Source organism: Lithobates pipiens, unplaced genomic scaffold (genome assembly GCF_037356315.1).
Source record: "Lithobates pipiens isolate NorthernLeopardFrog02 unplaced genomic scaffold, aLitPip1_a1.2 Scaffold_16, whole genome shotgun sequence".
Classification (NCBI taxonomy): domain Eukaryota; kingdom Metazoa; phylum Chordata; class Amphibia; order Anura; family Ranidae; genus Lithobates; species Lithobates pipiens.
Window position 1 is genome coordinate 221,988,314 of NW_027507748.1, and position 14,810 is coordinate 222,003,123.

The 14,810-nt window shown below is 40.9% G+C and overlaps 1 protein-coding gene across 4 annotated transcripts in view; it reads right to left on the reverse strand.

Annotated features, from left to right (window-relative positions):
• The window catches only part of DCAF6 (DDB1 and CUL4 associated factor 6), a 208,167-nt gene that overhangs the window by 123,930 nt on the left and 69,427 nt on the right, over window positions 1-14,810 (reverse strand). For all 4 annotated transcript variants that reach the window (XM_077481106.1, XM_077481105.1, XM_077481103.1 and 1 more), the window contains exons 6-8: window positions 10,983-11,096; window positions 8,239-8,374; window positions 5,255-5,469 (exon numbers count right to left, since the gene is read on the reverse strand). In XM_077481106.1, coding sequence (XP_077337232.1) covers window positions 5,255-5,469; window positions 8,239-8,374; window positions 10,983-11,096 — 465 coding nt within the window. The remainder of the gene's footprint in view (window positions 1-5,254; window positions 5,470-8,238; window positions 8,375-10,982; window positions 11,097-14,810) is intronic.

Genomic DNA, 14,810 nt, shown 5'->3' on the forward strand with positions numbered 1-14,810 from the left:
CTAATATTGATATTAGGGTAATACATGTGCGAGATTGTGAATTCAAGATTGCGGCTGTTCTACTTTTCCTTTGCCCACCATTAACAACTTTACCCAACCTCCTTGAAGTTCTTGAACGCTTCAAAATCCTGTCTGAAAATGAATTACTCTACATCTTTTGACGTCTCCTTAACCTTAGATCTGGCAAAGCAATGGCAGCAGCATTTTCCCTTTCAGTGAAAGGGCTGATGCCAATATGTACCTAGGTATCCAGCTCCCTGCTACTCTTTCAGAGCTATACAGTAGAAAATTTCTGGCTGAGCTGTAAACTATACGTCAGGATCTCCAGAGAGACAGGTCCACTACCTCTTGGTTTGGACACTCATCTATAATTATGATGACAATCCTCCCACGTCTGCTGTATAAAATCCAAACATTACAGATCCGGCTACAGACCTACATTCTTTGCACTGTACAAGTCTAGCTGTCGAACATTCCTTTGATGCAACAAACCTGCTAGGATACGCTGGACGAAGTTCATCCTGCCAAAGGCAAATGGTGGTATTGGCCTCCCTGACCTTCAGCGTTATTACTGGGAAGTTCATCTTGCCTGGATCGTTGACTGGAATTTATATGCCCGATGCAAAGTGTGGGTGACCCTTGAAAACCGGATCTCTAATTCTGACTTGCGATATGTCCCGTGGCTGGCCAGAGACCATATGTCTCTACATTCTTCGACCCATCCCCTCCATCAGTGCCACTGCCTCAGTTTCAGTCAAATTATGCTTCATCACCCCAGTTAGGGGCAACCCGGCTTTTCCTGTGGGCCTATCTGGAGCCTTCATGAAAGCAGAACGGCCGTATGGGGAGATGCTGGCCAAACATTTTTTTTGCCATTTTTTGCGGCAAACAGAACTTGCAAAGATTTCAAACATTGGTTCCTTTCCATTTTTGTCCTATATGCAACTTAAACACTTCCTCAATACCCTGTCCCATCGAGAGAGTTTCACCAAGTCCACTACAACACTGAATCACTTTGTTCCCACATGTCTCCCCAGAGCCATGTCATATCGACTACCTACACCTTCCTGTTCGGAGATCCCTCTGCACTTCTAAACTCAAATCAAACTTACTGGGAATCTGCTTTGGGAACAGAGATAGATGAGGATGACTGGGACCGTAAAATCTCTATATCCATAAGGGGTCCTTGATTGTCTCCATGCAGAAAAATGGCTATAAATTGAAAACGCGCTGGTATAGAACCCCAGACCCGATTCACAAATTTTCCCCCTCAGTTTCTAATCAGTGCTGGCGCCGTGGAAGGGAGAAGGGCACGTTCCTCCATATTTGGTGGAGCAGCCTGTCACTCCAAACATTTTGGCATAAGGTACATGATATAATCACAAAGCCATCTTCTTTCCCGCTGGAGTTCTCTCTATTGCAATATTTATTACACCTGTCTAAATCATCTAAAAAACATATTGATTTGTATTGTATTATTACCGTTTAGAAATGGTTCATTCGATTTTAATTTTTTCCCTTGTTTACTCGCCTTTTATATTTTCCCAGTCTGAGCTCCACTATTATTGCATGCACTCTTAACTTTGTAAACTACGCATTACCCCCTTTTTTTTCTCTTTTCTATCCCTGTGAAGATTCAATAGACCATTTGTGCCTTTTTTTTTTTGCATAAACATTACAGACGCGTTTACCCTTCCCTATGCCATTTATCCAAAACCAAAACGTTAAAAACAGTTTTTGGCTGGAGTTGCACTTAAAAAAAAAAAAAAATGCACCTGTTCTAACTTATACATTAATCCAACTTAAAGTGGTTGTTAAGCCACTTTGTAAACTACACACAATTCCTTCTATTATAAAGCATCCTATGCTGCAGTGTATGTTCTTTGTAATAAATATGCCCATTACTACCTGATTTCAGAGCACCGCTCACATGATACTGTTCCCTCTCCTGATCTGACAGCTAGAGCAAGAGGGGCTGAGAATCTTCCTGTGACATCAGTTAGGAGGAGGGGAGGAGAGAACCGAGACGTCAGCCGGGGATGAAAGGAGCAGCGAGGAGTCACCTGAGCGTGGAGTGGGGGGGGGGGGGGGGCGGTCACTGGTAAGAGCTGACAGGTAGGGAAGGAGGGAGGGGGACAGAGAGGGAGTAAACGGATCACGGTATCAGGGCTCAGCCATAATAAAACGTGGTCCGTTTACAAAGGAGAGGGCAGAACCAGGCAGGATCAGCCGGGTTATTTCAGATGATACAGGGGGACAAATTACACAGCACAAGCACTGTGCTGTATAACATACTTTAAAATAGCAGGACATTTCTTTTTTTTTTTTAGGGCTACAAACACTTTAAGAACAAACCTACAGAACCTATCTGCTTTGTAACCCAGGACCTGCCTGTATCAGTCTCTCCTCTTACGCCAGGGTACTAGGTGTAATCCTAGACCCTGACCTGTCCTTTCAGAACCCAAACCGGATTGCTGTAAAAAAAAAGGCTTGTAGATTTCACCTCCGTAATATACCTTTTAGATTATAAGCTTTTGAGCAGGGCCTTCTTAACCCGCTTGTATTGTAACGGTACATTCTTCCCTTTCTATTGTAAAGCACTGCGCAAACTAATAATAATAACTGCTAGGAGAGTGCGTGGGTATCGGAGGGACAACAATTATAAACACGGGGATTAACACAGCCATGTAACCGAGGAAAGAAAGCTTTTATTATGTTTGTTGAAAAAAGCATTGCACTTAAATTGTATCTGATATAACTTTAAATAAAACTTATTGAAAAAAAATAATAATAACTGAACACCAAGAGAATCTCTTTAGAAAGGGTTCTCATTTGGTTATGGTGTTGTGTATTGACATTCGCAAAGCTTTTGACTCTCTCCTGGCTCTTACTTTTCTGGGTCCTGAAGAAGTGGGGGTTTTGGCCTAAATTTATAGCTTCATTACACTCCCCATACAGCTTTCCCATGGCCAAGATTGTATTGAGCGGTCACAAATCAAACCCATTCCCCATATTTTCGGGCATTCGTCAGCGATGTCCTCTATCCCCCCTCCAGTTATAGCCATTCAAACCCTAGCACCGGCCATCTGCCACCATCCTAGCATTCAGGGAATAGTGGTGGTAGGAGCCACAAGTGCACCTTATTCGCAGATGACCTACTGTTAATCATCACCTCCCCCCATACCACACGAATCTGCGGTCCCTTTTGGAAAAATCTCGGGTTTGCTAGTAAATAAAGATAAAATCGGAGGCCATGAATGTCAATAGCCCTTCCTTTGACAGCAAACATCCCTGACATCTAGGAATACACCAAACTCCCAACCTTTCATCACTCATTCATATAAGGCAAACTATCCACCACTATTCACTAAACTTTTGGAGGATGTGAAGGCATGGTCTGATGTGAGCTTGTCTAAGATGGGGAGACTTTCCTCAGTAAAGAGGATGGTCCTACCTAGGCTATTGTACAAATTTCAGAACTTTGCCCATCCAGGTCCCTGTTAAAGCAACGCAGCAATATCAATCAAAAATCTTTAGGTATATCTGGGGTACTGAGGGCAGCAGAATAGTACGGCCCACAATGTACGCTTCTAAGGAAATGGGAGGTTTGGGAATGCCAGACTTTAGGAAATATTATATAGCGGCACAACTAATTCAACTGTATTAACTACATAGCAAACATAGGCCAGATTGGGTTTCCTTAGAGGCCCAAGCTTGTTCCCCACTTGCAATGGAACTGGTACTTTGGACTACCTCACGACATCGTAAAGCGATATTATGCTCCACACTTTCTCACTCTATTAGACTATGGGACATGGGTTGTAGTAGATGACCTTTACGTTTGCCACACAAACCAGTGGCTTCTCTCTTTAGCAACCCCTTGATTCCACCAGGGTTGCAGGCGGTAGGCTTTGACTGGTGATTAAACAAGGGTCTTTACCACATCAGAGACTATATTGATCAGAGGGTTAAGTCCTCTCTCACACTTTGTTAATAGTCTGGAGATGCCCCACTCTGAAAATTTCCATCCACAGCAAATTTATCATTTCCTAAAATCGCTACAGCAATCCAGACCAGACTAGGAGTACACACCATGTTTGAAAATAGGTGCATGCTGGAGGACTCTATGTGGGGGGGTGGGCATCTCCATGCTATATGAAAACTTTTCGCCAACCCTATGACCAAGTTGAATCATCAGATGAGGGACCTGGACATATCTCCTGAGGCGAAGGACTTGCACAAATGGAGCACACGGATTCACAAAGGCGTTTTAAACATGGTTTTGATTGAGGCTAGCTACAAAGTGCATGCTAGATGGTGCGCCGGTTTTGGATGAGAGTGCAGGCTTTTAAATTCTTTGTTACGTCGGTCAATATTTTTAAAGCTGCAAGTATTGCGATACTGAATAAACAAGTCAAAAATGTCCCAAGACACAAATAAACCTTAAATATATTTCATGTTCCTGGCAACCAAAATTGCTATTGCAGCAGTCTGGAAAAGTTCAGTTTTTAGACATAGCCTCAATGAAGCGTAAACTAACTTGAATAATGCTAAATTTAAAAAAATGGTTAGTGTCTTGTTAGATAAACAACATTTTTTTCGACAAACTATGGTCTCCTTGGCTTGCCTACTTGCAAGTCCCAGACAAAGTACCGATTTCAGGAACGGTTAGCATTAGACTCCCAGACGGACTCTCCTCCTTTTCTTCTCGATCTCTCACCATTTTTCTACCCCCCTCCATTTTTTCTCTTACTTTATTTTTTTTCACAAATGTTCGATAGTGGGAGTTACTTTTCCCATAAAAGAATGCAGTGTGTGCTGACAATGGAGAGAGACTTCAGCCTACATCGCAAGATAAAAGTTTAATTGTTTGAAGAATATTTCATAAAGGTTTTGCGATATTGTTGTTTAAAGCTTTTAGAATTTTGGGTGTATGGTGGAAGGAACTGTAGGGCTACCCCCATGGTGGGCCCTCTCTTCCGCCTGCAGGGGCCTTGGGGTTTCCTTTATGCAACCATCTACGTTATGTTTGAACCTCAGGCTTGCTTTTGTGCCTATATCGGCCACCAAGGTTGACCCATCTTATTCATGAAGCCTTGATTATTTTGGCCCCCTCCACTTCCCCTCCCTTTTGTTTCCTATGTATTTGTATTGTTACATGATGAGAGCATGGCAAGGATTGTTTGCTGCTTTATTTTGGGACGCTCATAACAAATTTTTCAATAAAAACTATTGTAACAAAAAAGGTTCTTACTTCTTCTTGCCTTTGACTACCTGAAGAAAACTTAAGCTCCTTTGCTTGGTCATCTTTTGGATCAAACAAATAAATGTAGTCCGATGAATAGCTCACAAGAACCTCTTGCCCATCCTCACTGTAGCACAGGGATGTAACACGGCAGGATTTGTTTGCAAGATGTGAGGGGACAAACCGTACACACATTCCTGTAGTTCCGCGATTTGAATAATTGGCTGTCAAGAGAAAAGGCATCCATCAATAAAACAAGATGAACAGTTTTCTATCATACTTTACCATATAACTGGCCTTTACCGCCAATGGTCAGCTTTAGAACAATTAAAAAGGAGAAGTACAGCCAAAGCTCAGTTAGCTGCACTGCTGTTGATCACATGAGTGCAGTCCGTTTTGCACTCATGTGAACAGTTTTCAGCAGAGAACAGGCTGTAGTCTGCTGATGTCACAGAAGTCAGTCCAGGCACCACGTCACAGATAATGGAAGTTGGGATCCGCCAGGTGCCTGGACCAACACCAGTCATAGCCTCTCAGTGAGCCGCTGAGAGCCTGAGCCGGCTGTTTCTCGTCCCTCGAAAGCTCAAACACTACAGTGAGCAAAGAGGGGGCAGAGCAGAGAGCTGCTGACTGACAGTCTGCAGCTCTCTGCTAGCTGTAAAAACAAAGCATTCGGCAAAAAAACAAAACAAAAAAAGCACATACTTCTCTTTTAAGTACAGTATTTCTAAAAATTTTATATTTTAAAGTTTAACAGCCCTTAGATGCGGTAACTGCATTTGTTTTCTTTTTTTAACTCAAAATACATTTTCTTCAAACACAGAACAATTCCTGTTGATCTGGTCAAAAACCTTGTGTTCATTACCATGCAATAAATTGAAGTCTCAAATAAAATGATCAGCTTTGGTAGCCATCTTTTGTGAACTGGAAAGCAGCTCCCCTCTACGCAATGGAATGAAGTGAGGGAGGTATTTGTAGTCCAAAGAAGAAGAGCGTCCTAGGATGACAATGCTACTCCTCCCACTGATACAGTATGGCGAGTGGGCGTTGTCACCCAACTACAGGAAGTGTTCTATTGGCAGGTTAACAAGATAAAAATAAAGGCACAAAAGCTTGAAAATGAAAAACGAATGCAGCCACTACATCTAAAAAGGAATTGTAAGTTGCAATACAATACATTTTTATTTTTCCCATAAAAAAACACTATTGTGGTTAGTATTACTCAGTGGGCAACCGTTAATCAGAAACAGTTGAATAAACGTCTGCTTCAAAAAACAAGTCTAACTGTGGGAGTCTTAAAACATTATCTTAACCTAAAATAAATTATTTTGTACGTCTGTCATCATGCCTCACTTTATACATGCTCCTTTATGCATTTGACAAAGATGGCAGAGTCCCTTGAGATGCGTTATGCTTGCCCCACTCCCGACATCCCGACTCCATAGCATTCTGATGGCTGCCATCTTCACAGTGTGGCTAGAGACGCTGCCAGCCCTTTCTCTCCATACTACCTGCTGGTGCTTTGGAGCCCCCATTGCTGCATGCCCAGTGGCCATCCATTGCCTCTGTGTACCTTCAGCTGATCAGCTCTGGTGTCCCAACCTGCTGTGCAACTATCCACTGGCTGAGTGGTGATTTTTGACATGCAAGTGTGCTTTTTTCAATAAAGGTGTTTTTTTTTGCTTGGGATTAACCTCCGCACCCTGTTTTTTGCTATTTATTAAACCAAGGACCCTGCATTCACTATATCTGGACTCCCACTGTACACAGAAATGCAATTATTTTAGTAAATATAAACTGCCAATTACCTTTTCTCATCTGCAGTATATAGCAGTCTTGTTACTATTAGTGTCTCGCTGAGCTCTGGTTAAAGCTTGCAGGAGTTTGCATTATCCCCTGACTGTCCTATGAGGCTAAATGACCCCTGACCCTCTGTCTAGACAGTTCTAATTGGTCCTGTGTTGATCACATGCACCCTCCAAAAAAAAAAAAAAAAAAAAAAAAAAAAGAAGGAGGCAGATGACAATACTTCTGTACAGTGGACACATCAGCGCTGCCGCTGAATAGAGGAGTTAACTTTCCAAGTTAACCAGCAGGTGGTCCTAGCAACCAATCACCAGCTTGTAAATAAAAAAAATTTACTTCAGCGGCTCCCACCCTCTATTTAGTGCTGCTGTGTCTCCCGCTCTGCGTGCCTGAATAAAGAAGGAAGGGGCAGTGCTGTGGTCTGCAGAGGTTGTGGAATGTGAAGAAGGAATAGCTGCAATGGGGCTGTGTAATGTGAAAAGGGTCGTGTAATGTAAAAAGAGGGTTTTCCTAGGTTTTACCCATAGTTATGGCTGCAGCCCTATAGATTTATATTAAGCTGCACATTTTTTCCTTCATTTTCTGAAAAAGCACACCAAAAGTCCAGCACGTTGCATCTTTGGCGCACTTTCAGAAAATGAGAATATGGTTTCGGTAAATCTGAAGGAAAAAGAAATCAACAGAAAATCTGATAGTGTGTATGGGGCTTTACGGTCTTTTTTTTTTGGAGGGGGTCACTTCCAAATTCTCTGAATTCTCTGCCTATAGGCTCTGGATATGTAAATCCGGCCCTGTGTGTAGATAGAGAGGGCACTACAGAACACCTCTCTCTCATCTATTTTCCATAGGATGTGGTGGGGGGGGGGGGGATTTTAATCAACAGACAGCTTGAAACAATATAACTGATAAGAGTGCAATACAGACAGAGAGCACAGGCATTCTTCAACTGATAAAATGCCCTTATGGAAAAGATATAACAATCTCTTCAAGGTTTCATTTAACTTGCAAAAAGGGAGAAAATAAGAAAAGTTCATAAATACTTGAAACTATTACTTTGCATGTTTTGAGACACTGCCGATGAAACAAGTGTCTTCATCTAAAAATTTGGATTTCCTATCGCTAGTTGTTCTGTATTACTAGATTACAAAAAAAAAAAAAAAACGAACAACTCTTATATTAAAACATACTTGTTGCTCCTGTTGTAAGCATTCGGCGGTCGTAGATTCTCACTGAACTATCAGAGCATCCAACTGCAAGGTAGAACGGAGCTGAAGGGCAAATGGCTATTGAGGTAGCGGCACGTCTGCAGTTAATTAAAACATCCTAGGGGAAAAAAAAAAAATGTAGTAGGTAAGCAATCACATTTTGGCAGAGGATAGGATAGAATAGGATAGGATAGAATAGTATAATAGGCTGGAGAACAGTTGCATAAATTAGATTACAATGAACCTAAATGGAAAGGTTTACTAGGGAAGCAGGATAGGAAAAGAGCATTAAATATTAACCTTGGATTGCTGCAAAGTGTTCATTGACTTTTACGGAAAACAATGCCACCAGGTTGAGCTGCTTCATTTAAGAGATAACTCAGAATTTAATGACAGGTGTATGCAACCTGCATTTGAACTGCTTCAAGCAGGTTTTGCACAGACGTGTATGGAAATGCAAAGTCCATTTTAAACAAAAATCCATCAAAGATCCTTAAAATTCCTGCAGATCCAGTTACCTAAAGCATCATACACACGGTACAATTATTGAGCGTCTGATTTTTGTCAAAAGGGGAGTGTCCCAGGATCTTGTCTTGCATACTAACATTACACAATTGACGTGCCACAAACTTAGTGACGTAGTATGTGGAATTTGAGCTCTTGACCCATCCTTTGGGCCCCTTCTGCTAATGCGTGTTTGTACTTTCAACTTTTGTGTGACGGATTTGTGTACTGACCATAGAAAAAAATCTGATGTAAAACCGTCGTACAACGAAAATTTACTAGCCTGTCATTCAACATTTGTTGTCTGAAATTTGGACAATTGTCAAAAAGAGCATACCAACGGTAAGATTATAGGACAACAGTCTGTCAATAGACAATCCCCTGCCAACAATCATACCATGTGTATGATGATTTAGACTTTTCACTGGCAATTGGCCTGATCTACAACAGATGTGATCATACATGGTGAATTGAAAATCTGGCAGAATAGGGGTAATTTAGGCAAGTGTCAATGGGCCATGCTGTTGAGTGCAGTAATGGAACCTATCAGACTGTCTTGCACACACACCTCAATGTGCCTTCCTGAATAGCTGTTTCCAGTTATTTATGTGTTGTCGCCCTTTTACAGGCAGAGTAGCAAGGTCTAAGATGCTCTTTCCTCCCTGGATAGAGTGTCTCAGGAGAAGCTTTCATGGCTTGGATCAAAATTTGGCTGGTTCAGCAGGGACCTGCCAAATTTTGACACATCTATGGTCATTGTCATTTGAGAGGAGTTGCCCTAGTGATTAACTCCTCCCGAGAGGGACTATTAGAAAATTTAGTTTGATCAGTGCATGGGGCACTGATCAGGGAGGGATTTCTTTATCCAGCTGGAGGCCTCATGCACACTGAACGTTTTGAGACTTTTTACAGCAGCTGTTTTTGGCTGTAGAAGTTTTTTTTCTACAGTCAAACTCTCTATCATGTTATCCTATGTGTCCATGCACACATAGGCTGTTATCAGCAGTTTTGGGCAGTGGCGTTCTTGAGCAGTAAAACAAAAACAAAACAACTAGTGGGTTCTGAGAGACATTTTTCAGTTGTAAAAACGCTCTAATGCTGGTAAACGTGATAAACACTCAAAAACGTCACTCACAAGCATTTAACATTTTTGATCCATTGATCCTTTTTTTTTTTTTTTTTAAGAAAAAAATATATAACGCTAACGTGGAAAAACGCTAAAAACGCTATTGCAAAAACGTTGAAAAAAAGTTGAATAAAATCACTGCAAAGCTGCTGACATTTTTAGAACGTTATTTTAATGTCCAGTGTGCATGAGGCCTGAACGTTTGGAAGTGGAATGCATTTTTTTTTAATTAGCCAACAGGCTGATCAAAAAAAACAAAAATAAAATAAAAAACACAATCTGTGTATGATCAGTCAAAGATCGCAATCAATCAGAAAAGTCTAATTAGCTGTATGTTAACAGATAGTCAGCACTTTACCCGAATCAGAGTATATTAAGAGATGCTGCACAATTTTATTCAGGGTATATACCTACTGAACTACAGTACCTACAAAGGATTATTTAAAAAGGAAAAAGCCATGCAACTCTGCAGTAATTTTTGGAAGATGCTGTGCCATAATTGCACTTTACACTTAGATAAGCTCAGATGTATTAAAAGTAATAAAGACTGCAATGTCCATATACATTTTCAAGGGATGTAAAGTCATTTACCACAACACACCATGTACAAACGGTTCTACTGAACATTCAGAGAGCTAGCAATGTGCCTCACTTGAGAAGCTTGGTTCTATATTTAGAAGCTCTTGAAATAACAGGCTACATACACCATCAAACAATGCTTACAGCTAATACTCAGATCAGTATGAAACCTAAGTGCAGGAGAAGTGGAATGTAGCTTATAGTAACTAACTCAGTATAAAAACCTAGTGTTATGTATAAGAACTATTTTATATGAATGGGCAACTTACACAAAGCAACCAGATTGGTTACCGCAGACACGTTTTTATAAAATATGTCCATAAAGGCTTAATGAATAAACAAACACTCACTTTTTTTTTTTTTAGCCTGAAAAATGATCTATACATATTCCCCTCAAACACAATATGTTAATAACTTGAATGTCAGATAGCAGATTAAAACAATAAAAAGCTATTTATACATGGTTTTTATTTTTTATTCCATAAGAAAAATAAATGAGTAAAATAATTAAACTTACATCTTTACAGTCTTCTTTTGTACAGCTGGTCTTGGCTCGAATATCAAACCACCGCACAGTGCCATCTTCACCACATGACAGAAATGTGTAGGGATCATTGGGTACAGTCATAATCTGTAAACAGATTTCAGAATGACCAGCCATTACATTTTTACTCTGATCAGTATTTGAACATCCATGTTAACAGAACATTATCCAGTGGTGACTGACTATTTCATATGTACATGCTGAACATCAAGTTTTTGTATGTTTTGTACAAAGGCTGTGCTTTATTTGCTCTTTTGTCTTAGTCATATTTTTACAAAACTGTTAAGAACTTCATATAGAAAAGCCAGCGAGACTGTAAAGTTTTAGACTTTCACCACTTTCAGCCCCGGACCATTTTGTTGGCTTAAGACCAGACCCCTTTTTGCGATTTGGCACTGCGTCGCTTTAACTGACAATTGCGCAGTCGTGCAACGTGGCTCCCAAACAAAATTGACGTCATTTTTTCCCCACAAATAGCGCTTTCTTTTGGTGGTATTTGATCACCCCTGCGGTTTTTATTTTTTGCACTATAAACAAAAATAGAGCGACAATTTTGAAAAGAAACGCATTATTTTTTACTTTTTGTTATAATAAATATCCCCCAAAAATATATAAAAAAAAACATTTTTTTCCCCTCAGTTTAGGCTGATACGTATTCTTTTACATATTTTTGGTAAAAAATAAAAAATAAATCGCAATAAGCGATTGATTGGTTTGCACAAAAGTTATAGCTTTTACAAAATAGGGGATAGTTTTATGGCATTTTTATTAATAATTTTTTTTACTAATAATGGCGGCGATCAGCAATTTTTATTGCGACATTATGGTGGACACATCGGACATTTTTGGGACCATTGTCATTTATACAGCAATCACTGCTATACAAATGCAGTGATTCCTGTGTAAATGACACTGGCAGTGAAGGGGTTAACCAGGGGGTGGCAATGTAGGGGTTAAGTGTTCCTAGGGGCGTGTTACTAACTGTGGGGGGCTGGGCTTTGTTTTAGTGAACACTGATCTCTGCTCCAATCACATGGAGCAGAGATTAGCATCACTTGTTGCTAGGCAGAACAGGGAGATGCTGTTTACAATGGCATCTCCTCGTTCAGCCGCCCCGTCAGACGATCACGGGTATGCCCGCGGCAATCGAGTCCGCGGGACCCGCAACCAGACTCACAGAGGTCCCGACCGGCACACGCGCCCGCACGCGATGGCAGGGCGGCATTTAACCACTTGGTGCCCATACTACGTCTATTGATGTCATTGGCTTTCAGTGGTTATATCTAAATGATGCCTGAGACCACAGACATCATTCAGATATTGCCGTTTTCACCCGGCGATTCCCTGCACCATAAGAACGATCATTGCGGCTGTACGCCCCCCCCTCCCGCCGCCCTCCGGTGCTTCTACCAACTCACCATTTCCATCGGTGAGTCGGTCACAGGATCCGCCGGCCCCAGCAAGTTACCATAGAGATTTCCGGCGGAATAGATCGTCCCCGGAGTCTCTATGATCGTTCGGAGGCCGGGCGCGATGTTATGACCTCACGCCCGGCCTCCGTATTCAAATTAACGGCGCCGATCTGGCTAGGAAGCCAGGATTTTTTTTTTTTTTTATTCTTCCCAGCCTAGAGGTGAGATATGGGGTCTTATTGACCCCATATCTCACTGTAAATATGTCCGATCATGCCATATTCCTATTACAAGGGATGTTTACATTTCTTGTAATAGGAATAAAAGTCATCAATTTAAAAAAAAATTTAAGTGTAAAACTAAAAAAATTAAAAATAAATTAATAAAAAAAATTAATAATTTAAAGCGCCAGTGTCCCTGTGAGCTCGCACACAGAAGCGAACGCATACGGTGTTCAAACCACACATGTGAGGTATCGCCGCGAACGTTGGAGCGAGAGCAATAATTCTAGCCCTAGATCTCCTCTGTAACCCAAAAAATGTAACCAGTAAAAAAATGTAAAGTGTCGCCTATGGGGATTTTTAAATACCAAAGTTTGGCGCCATTCCACGAGCGCGTGCAATTTTGAAGCGTAACATGTTGGGTATCTATTTACTCGGCCTATCTTCATCTTTCACATTATGCAAAAAAATTGGGCTAACTTTACTGTTTTGTTTTTTTTAAGCATGAAACTGTTTTTTTTTTCTGAAAAAAACGTGTTTGAAAAATTGCTGCGCAAATACCGTGTGAGATAAAAAGTTGCAACGAGCGCCATTGTATTCTCTAGGGTCTTTGCTAAAAAAAACATATATAATGTTTGGGGCTCTATGTAATTTTCTAGCAAAAAAATTAGGAATTTTACATGTAGGAGAGAAATGTCAGAATTGGCCTGGGCGCGAAGTGGTTAAAACTGGACGTACCTGTACGTCAATATGCCTGCCCGTGCCATTCTGCCGACGTGCACCGGTCAGGAAGTGGTTAAGAAAAAAAGTTGTCCTTTATGGAGCCCCATTCCCCTGCAATGGAATTCCTTACCTGCAGCCCTGTATCTGACAGCTTCAATGTAGGGCTGCAACTAACGATTATTTTGATAATAGATTAGTTGGCCACTTATTGTTTTGATTAATCGATTAAAAAAAGAAAAAAAAAGTTTTATTAAAGTGTGGTGTATAATTTTGTTAATATGTAAAGCTTAAAAAAAAAAAAAAAAAAAAAAATAGGATTTATATAAAAGCTTACCTATAAAATCCTTTTCTTGTAGTACATCATGGGCCAACTTCCAGTGCTTACACTGGTATACCCAATACAGGAAGTTCGCTCCCCTATATAACCCCTCCTCCTTCAAGGAGTACCTCAATTTTTGTAGCAAAGCAATATACTTAATCCCCAGATAAAGAGGGGTGGGACCTCTGTGTCCTATGATGTACTCCAAGAAAAGGATTTTACAGGTAAGCTGTTATAAAAATCCTATTTTCTTTATCGTACTTCATGGGACACAGAGCCTTAAGTAATTAGTGGGACATCCTATAGCAATGCTACTTGAGGGGAGGGAGACGCAACCCATAGGGCACCCCCAGACCTGAGGACTTAAACTGCTGCCTGCACCACACTGCGCTCAAAGGCAATATCCTTACATCCACTTGATAACATTTTGTGAATATATGCACTGAAAACCATGTTGCGGCCTTACAAATAGGAGCCATGGAGGCCTGATGACACACTGCCAAAGATGCACTAACCGCCCTAGTAGAGTGCGCCTTAACTTGAAACGGGGGAATTTACCCTTTAAATCATAAGCTTGAACTATCACTTGTCAAATCCTCTTAGCGACAGTGGATTTCGACGCTGCCTGTCCTTTCTCAGGACCCTCTGGCAGAATAAATAAGACATCAGTCTTACGAATCTGAACAGTTGTCTTTAAATAGATTTTTACTGCTCTCACTACATTAAGACAATGTAGTGACTTTTCTTCTCTGGAACATGGTTTTTGAAAAAACGACGGCAGGACACCATCTTCATTCAGATGAAAACCTGAAACTACTTTTGGCAAAAAGCCTGGATGAGGGCGTAACACCACTCTGTTCTCATGACTAATCAAATATGGCTCTTTACAACAAAGAGCAGACAATTCTGAAACCCTCCTTGCTGAGGATATAGCAACCAAAAATAACAGCTTCCTAGTCAAAAGGATGAAGGGAATATGCTGCATCGGTTCAAATGGCTGTTTTTGTAACACTGACAAAACTAAGTTCAAGTCCCAAGGGCTCAAGGGTGTTTTAAATCGGCGGATTAATCCGCATCACCCCTTGCATAAAACCCCAGACTAAGACCCCTCCGGTCCGCTCCAGCA